This window comes from Gavialis gangeticus, unplaced genomic scaffold, assembly GCF_001723915.1.
Source record: "Gavialis gangeticus isolate Ggan-Ray unplaced genomic scaffold, GavGan_comp1, whole genome shotgun sequence".
In the NCBI taxonomy this organism is placed as follows: domain Eukaryota; kingdom Metazoa; phylum Chordata; order Crocodylia; family Gavialidae; genus Gavialis; species Gavialis gangeticus.
The window spans coordinates 8,357,932-8,372,149 of NW_017729016.1; the positions used below are offsets into that span (position 1 = coordinate 8,357,932).

The 14,218-nt window shown below is 44.6% G+C and overlaps 1 protein-coding gene across 1 annotated transcript in view; it reads left to right on the forward strand.

Moving 5' to 3' along the window:
* Positions 1-14,218, forward strand: part of ABCC1 (ATP binding cassette subfamily C member 1) — a gene marked incomplete at its 5' end in the record, with an annotated part of 77,312 nt that overhangs the window by 58,163 nt on the left and 4,931 nt on the right. The window contains 7 exons of the mRNA XM_019512596.1: positions 3,210-3,294; positions 4,362-4,500; positions 5,550-5,757; positions 6,723-7,033; positions 9,471-9,670; positions 10,271-10,391; positions 10,929-11,030. Coding sequence (XP_019368141.1) covers positions 3,210-3,294; positions 4,362-4,500; positions 5,550-5,757; positions 6,723-7,033; positions 9,471-9,670; positions 10,271-10,391; positions 10,929-11,030 — 1,166 coding nt within the window. The remainder of the gene's footprint in view (positions 1-3,209; positions 3,295-4,361; positions 4,501-5,549; positions 5,758-6,722; positions 7,034-9,470; positions 9,671-10,270; positions 10,392-10,928; positions 11,031-14,218) is intronic.

Below are 14,218 nucleotides of genomic sequence, written 5' to 3' on the forward strand. Positions count from 1 at the left end.
ATGATGAGTCTAAAGAATTCCAGCCAATAATGCCAGTGGTGACTAAGACATGAAATACAGGCAGTTGTTGGAATTTGTTCATTCCCTAATGGGTTGTACCAGTGTTTTTATGATGCTGGGAACTTTCTTTTTCTCAAGTACTGACTACAGTGCATATACCACAGAACTTTGTAAGCCAAGGATGAATCAAACTTTGAAGAGCCATTTGGGAATTTGGTGTCCTTTAAGGTAGAATTAGGGGTTACATTGAATTCAGGGATCCCAAATGAAAGGCAGTTTAAATGCTTAAAGACATGCTTGCTTATGGAAAGCTGTCAGGTTAAAGTTTGCCCCCTCTTAGGCTAGGATTAGACATTGCAGTTGTCCTGGGACAAGTTGTGTCTGTGTTGTTCTCAGAACAGAAGAGAGCTGGGATTGGCATGTACACATCTCCCTTCCAATTGGGGTGTAGTGAGCAGCTGAATGCGCTGTTGCTTTTCTGCCACTGATTCAATGATGCAGTCCTCGGACAGCCGTTCAGATATGCATTGCAATGTCCCAGAACAAACTGTTTGTACCTATTCCTGAACCTTTTTTTCAGGTTTGTCCCTAGACAAGACATGGATGTCTGAATGATCACACTGTCTTAGGATAAAATGGTTTCTTCTGGGACAAATGTTATGTTTGTTTGAAGCCTTAGTTTCAGATGATTAAACTAAGAATTTTACGACTGGGGCTTTACACAGGTTGGCTGCCTTGTTTGGTTTTCACTCTGCGGAAGCCACACTGACACTAGCACTGGTAGGGTACATTGGTGTTTACCTTGTAAAATACAGTAAGAAATGTATTTTTGGATTCAAAGTAGCAGTGCTGTAGCCCTGATAGTCTAGGGAACATACAAGAAGCAAGATTTATTCTGTAATAGCTTCTACAGTATATGGTATTTAGTTTAAGCTCTGTCTTACTTTCCCAGACCCGAGAGATAGCTTTGGAGCCTGAACATCTTTCTTTCTCAGCTATATAGTTGGTCCAATAATATGTTACCAAATAAATCTTGCTTCTCTTTAAATTCAGACGCTGGAAGAACTTTTTCACTAGAACAATGTTTGATTTTCTAAGTGATATAAACTATTTATGGCTCTGGTTAGCCCAAAAAACATGTGCGTAAAATTCCTTTTAGGATGGACATTATCAGTCCATCCTAAAAGAAGACATTTCCTTGTCCCTAAAGCCATATAATGTGCATGGGGGAAGTGGTGAAATACAAACTTAGTAGGGTCCGATAGCCATTGGTGGAAGTTTTGAATGTAATGCATGTGGTTTATCTTTGCTAGCAATATCACCTTCAAATACATGTTTTTGTTTGTTTGTTTGTTGGTTTGCTTAGAGTGATCTTGCCTGCTTGTATTCATCAACTCTTCCTAATATTTTAGAATTAATGTAGGTAAAAACTATAGTGATGTGTAACAGCTTCTGTTTTTTTGATGGATGTTAAAACTGTAGAAAGGCTTTTCTAGATACTGTACTTGGTTTAGCTATCTCTCAATCTCTTTTTGCTTTTTGAAATTTAAAGCCAGCATTCTCAAAATTGCTCTGAACATGCTTTTTACCAGTACGCCCCCCCACCCCTCCTTTGTCCCCCAGAATAGCTTTTTCTAAGTTTCTGGGTTATTGTAAAATGAGCATAAAGAATTAATGAATAGCCAGGCCAGATGAATTTTTGAAAAGTAGAAAATGCTTGGAGTGTGTGGTGGTCTAGATTGGCCAAAGCATGGACTGTATTCTGATGCTGATGTGTACTTTAGTGTCCTATATTTCCTTATAACTGTGTCTTGGATTACTGTGTTACAGTAGGTCTACATTTTGATTGGAAAGCCACTCTTGCTTTCTATTTGTGTTTTGTTCAGTGTACCTTTTAGATTCAAAGTAACACTAAGACAGTATGCTTGCTAATCTCTGGGTTACCAGGTAAATACCATAGTGTATTTAAGTACATCAGCAGCCATGAAATATTTAACATTCATTTCTGCTGGTGGGCATTTCTCAACAATCTGTCTGGGAGAAGGAGCATACAGCTGTTTAGCTGCAGCTGCCTGGTTTCCCCACCTTCCTCAGACTGGAGTGATCCTGATCTGGGGAAGGCCTGGGGAGCAGTGTCTGCTCCACATCTGGTTGCCAGGGAGAGTAGGGCAGCAGGGAAGAACCCCCCACGCCTTCCCCAGCTTGGGGTCTGGGGAAGAGATGGAGAGCAGCCTCCTCCATGCTGCTTCTGGTCTCTGGGAACAGAACAGAAGGAATACAGACCCTAGCCCCTTTGCCAAGCCAGGCAGTGCCCAGCTGGGGGAAGAGGCAGAGTAGTAGCAGTCGCTGTCCTCCCTAGAATAGCTGCTATTTCTCCCTGCCTTTTCCCCAAACTGGCCACTTCCTGGCTTAGGGAAGGGGCTGGGGGCTTTGCCCTGCTGTATCCTTGCCCTCCTGGACCCAATGGGGCAGGGAAAAGCAGAGTAAAGACCACCTCCCTCCTCTCCTGTTCCCCAAACCAAGGATCCCAGTCTGGGGAGTTGGTGGGGAGGAGCAACTAGCTGCTCTTCCGCTGTAGTCCTGGTCTCAGGGAGCAGTGGGGAGCTCCCAGCCTGCTTCTCATTCTGAGGTCTCCAGTGTGAGAAGGGAGCCAGGGGGCTTGCAGCACTTTTGCCTTCACTCAGCTCCTGGGCAGCTGGTCAGCCCCCTACGTGCTGTTCACACTGGAGTCCTCCGAGTGTGAGGAGCTAACGGGGTAGCTGGTAGCTGATTCTCCTGTTCCCTCCTACTTCAGAGGAGGGGCAGGAACAGTTGCCCCCCACGCCTCTTCCAGACCAATGTGACTGACCTGAGGCAGGCAGGGAACCTTTTTCCCCTGCTTCTTGGAAAGAGTTAAGCCTGGAAAAAAGTGTACAGATGTTCACTCTCCCTAGAGAAATTCTCCTGGGGCTAACTTTTCTCTCTGATAGGGGTCGGCTTATTTTTCTCCTGGAACTGCCATTTTTGGTTTGGGAGAAAAGGGCACGAATGAATGTCTGTATCCTTTTGGTTTCTACTGGGAGAACAGTGACTCTCCCAGCAGAAACTAAATGTCTATCTATGCCCAGTGTGTTCTCTCTGTTTGGATGTGCTATTGGTGTGCAGATATGAGTTTTTAATTTAGACCTCTCTCTCATTTTTGCCAACTTTGTTTTTATCTTTTCTTACAGATGCAAGGAGTCCAACTGTGAAGGAAGGAAAGCGAATGGAAAATGGAGTTCTTGTAAATGAAGCCTCAGGAAAACAGATCAATAGGTTTGTAGATTTTTGATGGATGGGGAGTAGGAGGCTCCATCCTGTTCATACATCACAGGGTTTTCAGAATATAAAAAGTTTAAATTTTCTTTTAGACTTGTGTTTTGGTGAAGAGAGTAGTGCCTGTGGGAGGGAGAAATACATAGTGCATATTTTCAGTGATACAATTTTCTAGTGGGACACTTTTTTCTGTTTAATTCCACATGCAGAGCTAAGAATGTGGATCAGCCAAGTCTTTTTTTTTTCCTAGTTGATGTGCAAAACAGCTTGCATCCCAAACCCAGAGAATGCAGTCTTGCTGCTCTTACTGACAATGAATTTTTTTTTTTTTGTGGAAAAGGTCCTTTTTTAAAATTTCATTTGAATCAAACAAAGACTTGGAAAAATAACATCTCTCACATTCATGCTTCCAAAGAGAGCATTTAGGACTGCTAACACCATGAAGTGTCCATTGTGTTTAAACAAGTTCATGCCACGAACGTTTTATAGCCTTTTGTAAATCTCATCTTACTGTGCTACAGACTTCTCTATTTTGTGGGCAGCATATAATGCGAGAGGCTCCTTACCAGAGTACCTATTAGTTGATCATTATAAAGGATAGACATTATCAAGATGACTGGTTCTTAATATAAATTCTAAGGTGTGTTCAAGAATGTGGAAGAGGTGGGGTGTTAACTTGCCACTTCCAGTGACTGAAATGATGTCTTTCTGAATCCCAGACTCTGCAAAATAAAATGGCAGGGTCCAGAAAGGTCGCTGTTCGTTGTTCATCATTAAGTTTGATGGAGTGAACAAAACTCTCTGGTGTTCTCTCATGCCAGTTCTGAAGCTCTTATTTTCTACTACAAAAGAGTTGTGCCTAGGGACAGACTCTGAAGTGTGGAGGTTGGGGCCACAATGCTGAGTATTTGCATGTACTCCCTTGATAAGGGAATGCCTGCCTGATTTACCCTAAAGCAGAATAAGCTGGTATCTAGACTTGTAGGTCCAGCCCATTGGAGTCTAGTTGCCTGTGAAGCAACTGGTCCCTTTGTATCATTAAACAAAAGTATTTGTTTTTCAAACAGACAACTCAGTAACTCATCTACGTACAGTGGAGAAACAGGGAAATCTTTGCAGCAGAATAGTACAACAGAGCTCCAGAAGGCAGCAGAAGACAAAAATGCTTGGAAACTAACAGAGGCTGATGCAGTAAAAACTGGAAGGGTGAGAATGAACCTCTTCCTCTTTTTGTACCCTGCCCACAAATGTAACTTAACAAAAATCCCTGCAACTTGGCTAAAATAGCATTGAAGTGGGAGGAGGAGGAGCATGCAACAGATGTGAAGGAGGGACTAGGCATGGTTTAGGAGCTTGTTTGTAACTGTTTCAGTGCGCCCTGCATTCAGCTGAACTTCGGAGTTGTTTGTAGGCTGGGAAGGTGTCAAAATGAAATCAGTTTCATGCACATTTATGTGCTTTTTTTAAAAAACTCTTCAGTGATGGTTCCAAAGTTGACATGAAAGTTTGAGCTGCTAATTTTAACTTGTAAAGAAGCTGCCAGGTTGTGGCAAGGTTGCAACACATTTAGTGACCCAGTCTATTTAGAGAGGCTGAAATTGAAACAGTTGGATTACAACCAAGTTTCCATGAAAAATGCAGGTCCTGAAGCCTACTACAGCTTTTCTTTTTTCTCATGAGATTTGAATGCAGCTTAAGAGATGATGGCAGTTTTGATGCAGCAGAAATGCCAGCTGCTTCACTTCATTTGATTCTTTAAGTTATCAAATCCATTTAGAGGGAGCCCTGTTCTTATGCACTGATTCTTAGTTTTGGCTCCCTGATTTCCTTTTGTCACAGTATTCCTACGCCATGTGAATTATATCCTATTATTAAAGGGTGGGATAATCTTGTGGTTAAGGCACAGAAGCAGATATTGGAACTCCTGAGTTCTATCCTTGGCTCTACATAGGTCTCCAGTGTCACCTTGACAAGTCGCTTTCTCTTTTTTTCACTCTTACCACCCGTAAGAGGGGCAGTGTTTGCCTATGTCATGCAGCAGTTGAGTGTTTAATTGTTGCAGAGTATTTGGTTCAGAGGTGGCAGCAGTGGCGATGAGGCACTGTTTTTTCTGGATCGTGGCTATTAAGCATTTAAAAACAAAACAAAACTGGCATGTTGACTTTACCAATCCCATGGGTAATTGCTAAATGTAAAGGAGTCATCAGTACTTAAACTTTAAGTGATCTTTTCCCCTCTCCCCTTCTTGTCTCTAGGTAAAGGCAGCAGTGTACTGGGAATACATGAAGGCAATTGGACTTTTAATCTCTTTCCTGAGCATCTTTCTTTTTATATGTAACCATATAGCCTCCCTGGCCTCCAACTACTGGCTAAGTTTATGGACTGATGATCCTGTTATCAATGGAACTCAGCAGCACACACACCTCAGGCTGGGAGTGTATGGAGCACTGGGAATTTCTCAAGGTTTGTCTGGACTTTTTATTTCAACTGATCAGTTCAGCATGAAAGCCAGTGTTATCCCTGATGTTTCTAATAATCCCTGGTAACCTGGTATCCACAGCATTGTAACAAAGGCTTGCTGAAGACTTTTTTTTACTGGAGTTTGCATTGATTTTTATTTATTTATTTAATGAGACAGCTTAAATTGCAGTGCAACATTCAGCCAGTGAATTGGTCTCCTTCTAACACTTAGAATAAAAATGAATGTGTGATTTGTTTCAAATACCAGTAGTATGATACATTTCTATCACCAGTGATGCTTTTTGGGCCTACTTGAAGTGAATTATCTCTGTCCTTGGTAACTCACGTGAATGTATTGTGGCAATTTCTTGTCATGTGATTCCCGGCATCCCAACAACATGGTCTTTCACAATCGTGCTGGCTGCTCTAGAGGAGAAGCCAAAGACTGACTGAGCCACGTGGACGGAAGTCTCTTGCTGATGGAAGGGGTTCTTCTAGGTTAGGATTAAGATGCCTACTCTGCAAAGCGTTGTGGAGAAGGCCTCTAGATGGTGCTGGGAGGTGTCTATTTTGAACAAAAACAGCACAGAATTTTTAACTGAATTGCCATATTTGGTTTTTCAAAAAGAAAGAAATGAGGTCCACTTTTTTTTAAAGGGACCAGGGGTTACCCAAGCTATGTCTGCAAATATTTCATGAAGTTGAATATGAAAAAGCAAAAAAATTCTTTCAGAGTGTGCCTATTTTTTTTAAGAGTTGTTTTCTTTTTAGCACTTGGTCCAAATAATTAAGACCACAAACTCTTGCTTTTCAAAGGAAGAACATAATTGAATTGCAATAGACTAAACTGACTGATTCAGAATTGAGGTTTTTTTATGTTAAGAAAAACATCATGAAAAATTTTCTGTTTGAGCGGAGAGTTGATCAAATCTGCATCTCTTCTACTTTCTCTTTTTCTTCTCCTCCAGGTATTGCTGTGTTTGGCTACTCAATGGCCGTGTCCATTGGGGGGATATTTGCTTCACGATACCTGCACCTTGGCCTACTTCACAATGTGCTTAGATCTCCAATGAGTTTCTTTGAACGAACGCCTAGTGGGAATTTAGTGAACCGGTTTTCTAAGGAGATGGATACTATTGACTCTATGATACCTCAGATTATCAAAATGTTCATGGGCTCCCTGTTTAATGTCATTGGGGCCTGCATCATCATCCTGCTGGCCACACCATTAGCCGCTGTTGTAATTCCACCCCTGGGGTTCATCTACTTTTTTGTGCAGGTGGGGAACATCTCTTGTTGAGCTTTTGAAGTATCTGCTACCTCTTGTCAGTTCTTCTGTCCTGATGCTGAACTTGAATGGATATTAATAAGATAATGACCAGAGTCCGTGTTTGACTGACTGTGTTCTCAGGTACTTTATGAAATGCACTGTGGATGGTCTGTCTACTCAGCTCACTGAATTGATAGTAGTTGAGCATTCCCTACCAGACAGCATTAAAACTGGGATGTCTTCTACTGTCCTGGATCATTCCATTATAACTGCTGTGTAGTAGATAATGGTAATATTTAACAGTGCTTTTTAAAAATCTGGTGGGATTTTGTAAGGTACTTTTCATAGAGAATTTTCTCATTAATCATTTGTTTCTATTGCTATTTGGAGAGAGACTCAAGTATGTATAACCCAAGTGGGGAGTGCGCTTTGAAGTGCACAGGCTTAAAGTGCATGCCTGGTCAGAAAGATGATTGTCTAAAAAAGAGCAGTCAAGCATTTACTCTTGCCATGCTTCCTGTGAGTGTTATGAACTTACGTACGCTGGCTTTGCCCTTTTACTTCTGTGCCCTGTGGAGGCAATCCAGCTATGGGTGTAAGCTTATTCTTACACTGCCGTTAGTGGGTTGGTTTGCTTCATTCCAGCTGCAGAATATTTCATGCTTGTGATTTAGTGTGTGATCCAAACATTCAGCTAGCCTTTGGGATCCTAGAGTTTTCAAGCAAGTATGTATAGGGAGAAGAAAAAATCTCTAACAAGTGATTTAATCTTCAGTCTTCAAAGATGCCCTACATCAGGGCCAGGGCCAGATTAACCCTGTAGTGGGCCCTAGGCAAACAAACCTGTGGACCCTGGGCTGTTGAGACCCACCCCAGCACTACTGCCCATGGGGAGTGGGGCTTGGAGTCACTGCTAGGAAGCAGCCGCTGTGGAAGCAAGACCAGCAGAGGGGAAGGGGAAGAGGGCCGTTCACACTGCCACTGCAGAGGAAAAGACCAGTGCCCCCCACAGCTCAGAGCCCTAGGCATGTGCTTTGTTTGCCTATGTGTTAATCCAGGGGTAGGCAACGTTTTTTGGCTGGAGTGCCGAAAAACACCACAACGCCTACCTCAGAAGGTGCTGGAGTGCTAGCATGGCAGAAAAACAAAATGAAGGCAAGGGGTACATGGCAGGATGCCCTGCTTCCCCTTGCCCCCCACCAAAAGCCCTTTCCCCACAGCCTGGGCTCTGTGGCTGCCAGTAGCTACCCTGTCTCTGGGTAGCTGCTGGAGCCCGGGCTGCTCCCAGCAGGGCTTGCAGCGTCCCAGCTGCCTGCTGGGAGCAGCCTGGGATACCGGCTGGCAGCAACTCCCCAGAGCTGGGTCTGGCTGCAGCCCGGAGGCTCCAAACAGCTGTGCCGGGCTCCAGCATCAGCTCCACAGCGCGTGCAGGCGCGCCTCGGAGCGGGCGGTGGGGGAGGGGCCTGAGGCAGGGCAGCCCCAGGGTCTCCCCCGCTCCCGGCGCTGAGGTGATGAGCCCGGCGCAGCTGTTTGCACCTGCCCGCTGCTTGCTGGGACGCTGTGAGTCCTGCTGGGAGCAGCCCGGGCTCCATTGCTGGCAGCAGCTACCTAGAGTCAGGGCTGGTCACGGCGTGCCAATCAAAATGGTCTCACGTGCCATGCTCGGCACGTGTGCCAGGGGTTGCTGACCCCTGTGTCAATCCAACCCTGATAAGAGTGGGCAAAATATGGTCCATGGGCTGGATCCAGCCTGCCAAGCCATTCTATCCAGCCTGCAGGGCTCCAGTAAAATTTAGATTATTACCTGATGAGGCGCCGGCTGCACCAAGTAGCTCAGGCTCTTGTTGTGACATGACCAACCCCAACCCCAGCGAGGCTTCTGCCTCGGCAACCCTGTGGCTGTTTCCGAGCCCTCCCTCCATCTGAAAAGTGGAAATTCAGGTAAGAACGGGCCACAGGGGATTGGGGGTTGACCACTGGTGAACTCTGGCTCTGTGCCTCCACGTGCTGCTCCCAGCTAGAGTGCCAGGAGCACCACGTGGAGGTGCGGAGCTGGCCCAGCCTGATGGCACTCCGGGGCAAGGGGAGGGACGTACTGGTAAAGGTCAGGGGGGAGACTGCCAGTCCCAAGATGGCAACCAGGGAGCGGGGCACTTGTCAGTGGGCAGGGCTACCCTTGCAGCCCGTGACAGCTCACCAAAATTTGTTAAGCGGCCCTCCAGCCAAAATAATTGCCCACCCCCTGCCCTATATTGTGTTTGAATGGTTCCTTCTGGCCTTGAAATCTGAACATATGCATCCTCAGAGTAGGTCCTAATATATTGCTTTTATGTAGTGGAATAGTCTGGGGTTGAGTATGAGTTAGGTTTTCTTTTTTTTTTTTTTTTTCATTCATTCTCTTTAAAACCTATCTCCAGATTGTACTTACTATTGATTTGATTTCCAGAGATTTTATGTGGCCACCTCTCGCCAGTTGAAACGGTTGGAATCTGTCAGTCGCTCTCCAGTCTATTCTCACTTCAACGAGACCCTTTTGGGGGTCAGCGTTATTCGAGCCTTTGAAGAACAGCAGCGTTTCATACGGCAGAATGACACAAAAGTGGATGAGAATCAGAAAGCTTACTTCCCCAGCATTGTTGCAAACAGGTAGAGGGGCAGAAGTGTTGGATTAGAATACCGTAACAAGATCCCAGTTCCGCTGTCCTTGCTCCTCGCCTCTAGGAAGTATGAAGTTGCTTCACAAAACCAGTGTTGGTTGATTTTGACAGGAAGCTTTGGTAGGAAAACTCCAAATATGGTTCTAAAACAGTTTGTATTAATACCAGGATGCCAAGTTTAATGCTGCATGTGTTATTTTTCATCCCATCTTTGAGTTTGGTTACTGTTCACATTTGACAGCCTTACACTTAAAATTAGTTAAGGCTGTATACGGGCAGTGAAGTCAGAGCTGGATCTTTTTTCTTTTAATGGAAATTCATCCTTGAGTTCCTCAAAATGCGGTTTGCAAGTCTAGCTTAGTTGTGGTTGTTCAATGAGCAAACATTTTAGGGTTAAAATAGTCATGTATATGCTTAATGTCATTGGCATTATATAGTAAGTTACAACTTTACCAATTCCCAGAGGATCATAAGGATGAACTGATACAAACACCTCAGTATCACTAGCTTTAAAAACAAGGAAAAACATGGGTTTACTTTGTGCACCAGATCCACGTGTTCTGGAAAACTAAATGCTTTCTTCTTGCAGATGGCTGGCTGTCCGGCTGGAGTGCGTGGGGAATTGTATCGTTCTCTTTGCGGCACTGTTTGCAGTGATTGCTCGCAAAAGCCCGGGACTGGTTGGTCTCTCTGTGTCCTATTCCCTGCAGGTGACTTATCTAAAATTCCTTTAAATGTTTAAGACTCCATCACTCTGTTTATTATTCCATTACTAAATGTGATGGTATGCACAGTACAGATTAGTTGCATGTAGTCTTCTATGGATTGAATCCTAAGGGACCTAATAGAAATAAAGGACACATTTCAGAAGGAAACTGGTGAGAAATGTGCAAAAGAGAAAATGCTACCAGATGAGTCTTGAAAGAGCTTGGAGATGTAGGTCTTGCTGGTGTGGGAGGGGCTATAAAGAAAAAAAGAAAAGTTACTTTTACATCAGTAATACAAAACTAATACTATGACCTGCGTCTGGTGAAACAAATGAGACGCAGGTTTAGTGACTGCAGTAGTGGCCAAGGACTATTCCATGATATAGTTGTACAGCTCCCACTGAAACTAGGTGTGTGTGTGTGTGTGTGGGGGGGGGGTCATGCTTGTGTCAGTATTTGCATGTTAGTGTTAATGACAACTTGTAAACTCTATGCTGAGGAATTTCTTTCTTTCTTTTAATTTATTTTTATTTTTGCCAGATTACAACATACCTAAACTGGCTGGTCCGCATGTCTTCTGAGCTGGAAACAAACATTGTTGCTGTGGAAAGAATCCAAGAGTATTCTGAAATGGAGACAGAGGTAGTGGCCCATTCACTGTACAGTTAGCACATTGTGGGGCTCTCATCACAGGAATTATGTTACAGGGTTTGCCCTTCTATTTACCTCCCCAACACGCAAAAGGTTGGTGTTGTAATGCTAACAGAGAAGGGCAAGAAGATTAAACGCTTAAAGTGCCGCTGTTGGTCAAACTAAAGTATTCATCTTTGAAGAAAAGATGATAATATTGTAAGCTGTGTTCTGCTGCTCCACTGGGCTGAATTTGCTTTGTGTATAGGATCCCAGCTCTTACTGACAAGGGAATTTATGGCTATTAATTTTTAATTGGCCTTTTTAAAGAGCTAGATGTTTCCTTAGTTGTTAATGCCGCGAATGCCCTCTTGTGGAAGAGTAGTGCGTAGCAGGCATTTTTTACTTCTAGTGAACATTTTCTGTTTAGTCTGTACTAAATTAACAAAAGGAGCTGTGCAAAACTCCATTTCTGATTTTCTGGCATTCATGCAAATGTTTTTCTTCAGATGTAGAATCATAGAAAATTAGGTTTGGAAGGGATCTCAGGAGGTTATCTAGTCCAACCTCCTGCTTGGAGTAGGACCACCTGCAACTCTATCATCTCAAGTAAGGCTTTGTCTACCCAGGTCCTAAAAACCTGCAAGGATGGAGATTCCACAACCTCCCTGGGTATCCTGTTCCAATGCTTCACCACTCTCCTAGCTAGGAAGTTTTTCCTGCTATCTAGCCTAAACTTCCCTTGCTGCAGCTTGAGACCATTGCTCCTTGGTCTGTCATCTGCCACCACTGAGAACAGTCTAGCCCCATCCTCTTTGGACCACCCTTCAGATAGCTGAAGGCTGTTATTAAATCCCTTCTTCTACAGTTCCCTGAGCTTCTCCTTAGAAGTCATGTGCCCCAGCCCCCAAACCATTTTCATGGCCCTCTGCTGGACTGTCTCCAATTTGTCCACATCCTTTCTGTAGTAGGGGGCCCAAAACTGGCTGCAGTACTTCAGATATGCCCTTATGAGTGCTGATTAGAGGGGATCATCACTTCCCTTGATCTGCTGACAACACTCCTACTAATACAACCCAATTTGCTGTTAGCCTTCTTCCCAACAAAGGCAAGGCACTGTTGGCTCTTATTCATCTTGCTGTCCACTGTAACCCTCAGGGTCTTTTCTGCAGAGCTGCTACTGAGCCAGTCCATCCCCAGCCTGTAGCGGTGCATGGGATTGTTCCATTCTAAGTGCAGGACTTTGCACTTCTCCTTACTGAACCTCATGAGATTCCTTTTGGTCCAATCCTCCAATTTCTTTAGGTCCCTCAGACTCTTAGCCGTACCCTCCAGTGTATCTACTACTCCCCTCAGCGTGGTGTCATCTTCAAACTTGGTGAGGGTGCACTCCATCACATCTTCCAGGTTGATGAAGATATTGAACAAAACCAGCCCCAGAACTGATCCCTGAGACACTTTTTTTTACTAGATACCGGTTGCCAACTAGACATTGAGTCATTGACCACTACCCTCTGAGCTCGATGATCCAGTCAGTTTTTACTATTCGCCTTACAGTCTCACTCATTGAACACTTACTTCCGTAGCAAAAATGTTGTGGGAGACTGTATCAAAAGCCTTGCTAGAGTTAAGTTATATGATGCCTACTGCTCTCCCCACATCCATAGAGCCAGTCATCTTGTTCATAGAAGGTAAACAAGTTGGTCAGGCACGACTTGCCCTTGGTGAATCCATACCGACTGTTCCTAATGACCCTCTCCTCCACGTGCTTCAGAATGGATTCTTGAGGATCTTCTCCATGATTTTTCCAGAGACTGAGGAGAGGCTGTAGTTCCTTGGATCCTCTTTCTTCCCTTTCTTAAAGATGGCAACTATATTTATTTTTCTCCATTAATTCAGGACCTTTCCTAATCTCCAGAAGTTTTCAGAGATAATGGTCAGTGACTCTGCAATTACATTGGCCAACTTCCTCAGCACCCTTGGGTACATCAAGTCCGTGGGGCTGGACACGTACACATCCAGCTTTTCTAAATAGTCCCTAACCTGTTTTTCACCACTGAGGGCTCCTTACCTCTTCCCACAACTTCTGCCAGGTACAGTAATCTGGGAGCTGACCTTGTCTGTGAAGACTGAGGTGTAAAAAAAAAAAGGGGGGGGGGGGCATTGGGTACTCCAGCCTTTTCCGCACTCCCATTGTGGAGGGAAGCACCATGCCCCCGCACTCCTCAGGCAGGCAGGTTTTGTGGGGTGGGGAGATCAGGCTTGCTGCTTTTCTTGTGTGGAGCTGCTTTCCTGGGCTGCTGTCAGGCTGCCTACAGGACTTTCTGCAGAGCCATAGAGCTGCACAGGACCTGGTGCTTTGCTTTGTGGCTGTAAGGGGCAGCAAACTAAAATTCCTCAAAAGAGTTTTAATTTGCTGTGCCCCAAGTCATTTAAGGCGCATTACGCCACCGAATGTGCTACAGTACCTGGAACTAATGTGCAACATGCCGCCAGTGTGTGCAAACACCAACACCATTAAGGCAGCGCAAAAGCATTTAGCCCACTTTAAAGTGTCGTGCACACACGCCTCTACATACGGCCCACATGTTCTTTACTAGCTGCATCTCTAGTTGCACTTGGTTTTCCTGATTTCGTCCCTCCATGCCTGAGTAATACTCTTATACTCCTCCTTAGTTGTTTTTCCCAAGTTTCTACTTCTAAGCTTCCTTTTTTTGTGTTAGCCAGAAGAATTCCCTGCTAAGCTAAGTTGGTCTTCTGCAATACTTGCTAGTCGACCTGCACATTGGTATGGCTTGTTCCTGTGCCCTCAGTAAGGTTTCTTTAAAATACAGCCAGCTCTCCTGGACTCCTGTCCCCCTCAGACTGGCCTCCCAAGGGATTTTGTCTATGAGTTCCTTGAGTAAGTCAAAATCTGCTTTTCTGAAGTCCAAGGTCCATGTTCTTGCTGCTCTCCATCCTTCCTTTTCTCAGGATCCTGAACTCAATCATTTCATGGTCACTGCTGCCCAAGTTGCCATCCACTTCTACCTCCCCCACCGATTCTTCCCTGTTTGTGAGCAGCAGGTCAAGAAGAGCGTGGCCTGTAGCTGGTCTCCCCAACGCTTGCACCAGGAAGTTGTCCCCAACGGTATACAACAACTTCCTGGATTGTCTTTGCGCTGCTGTATTGCCCTTCCAGCAGATGTCAGGGTGATTGA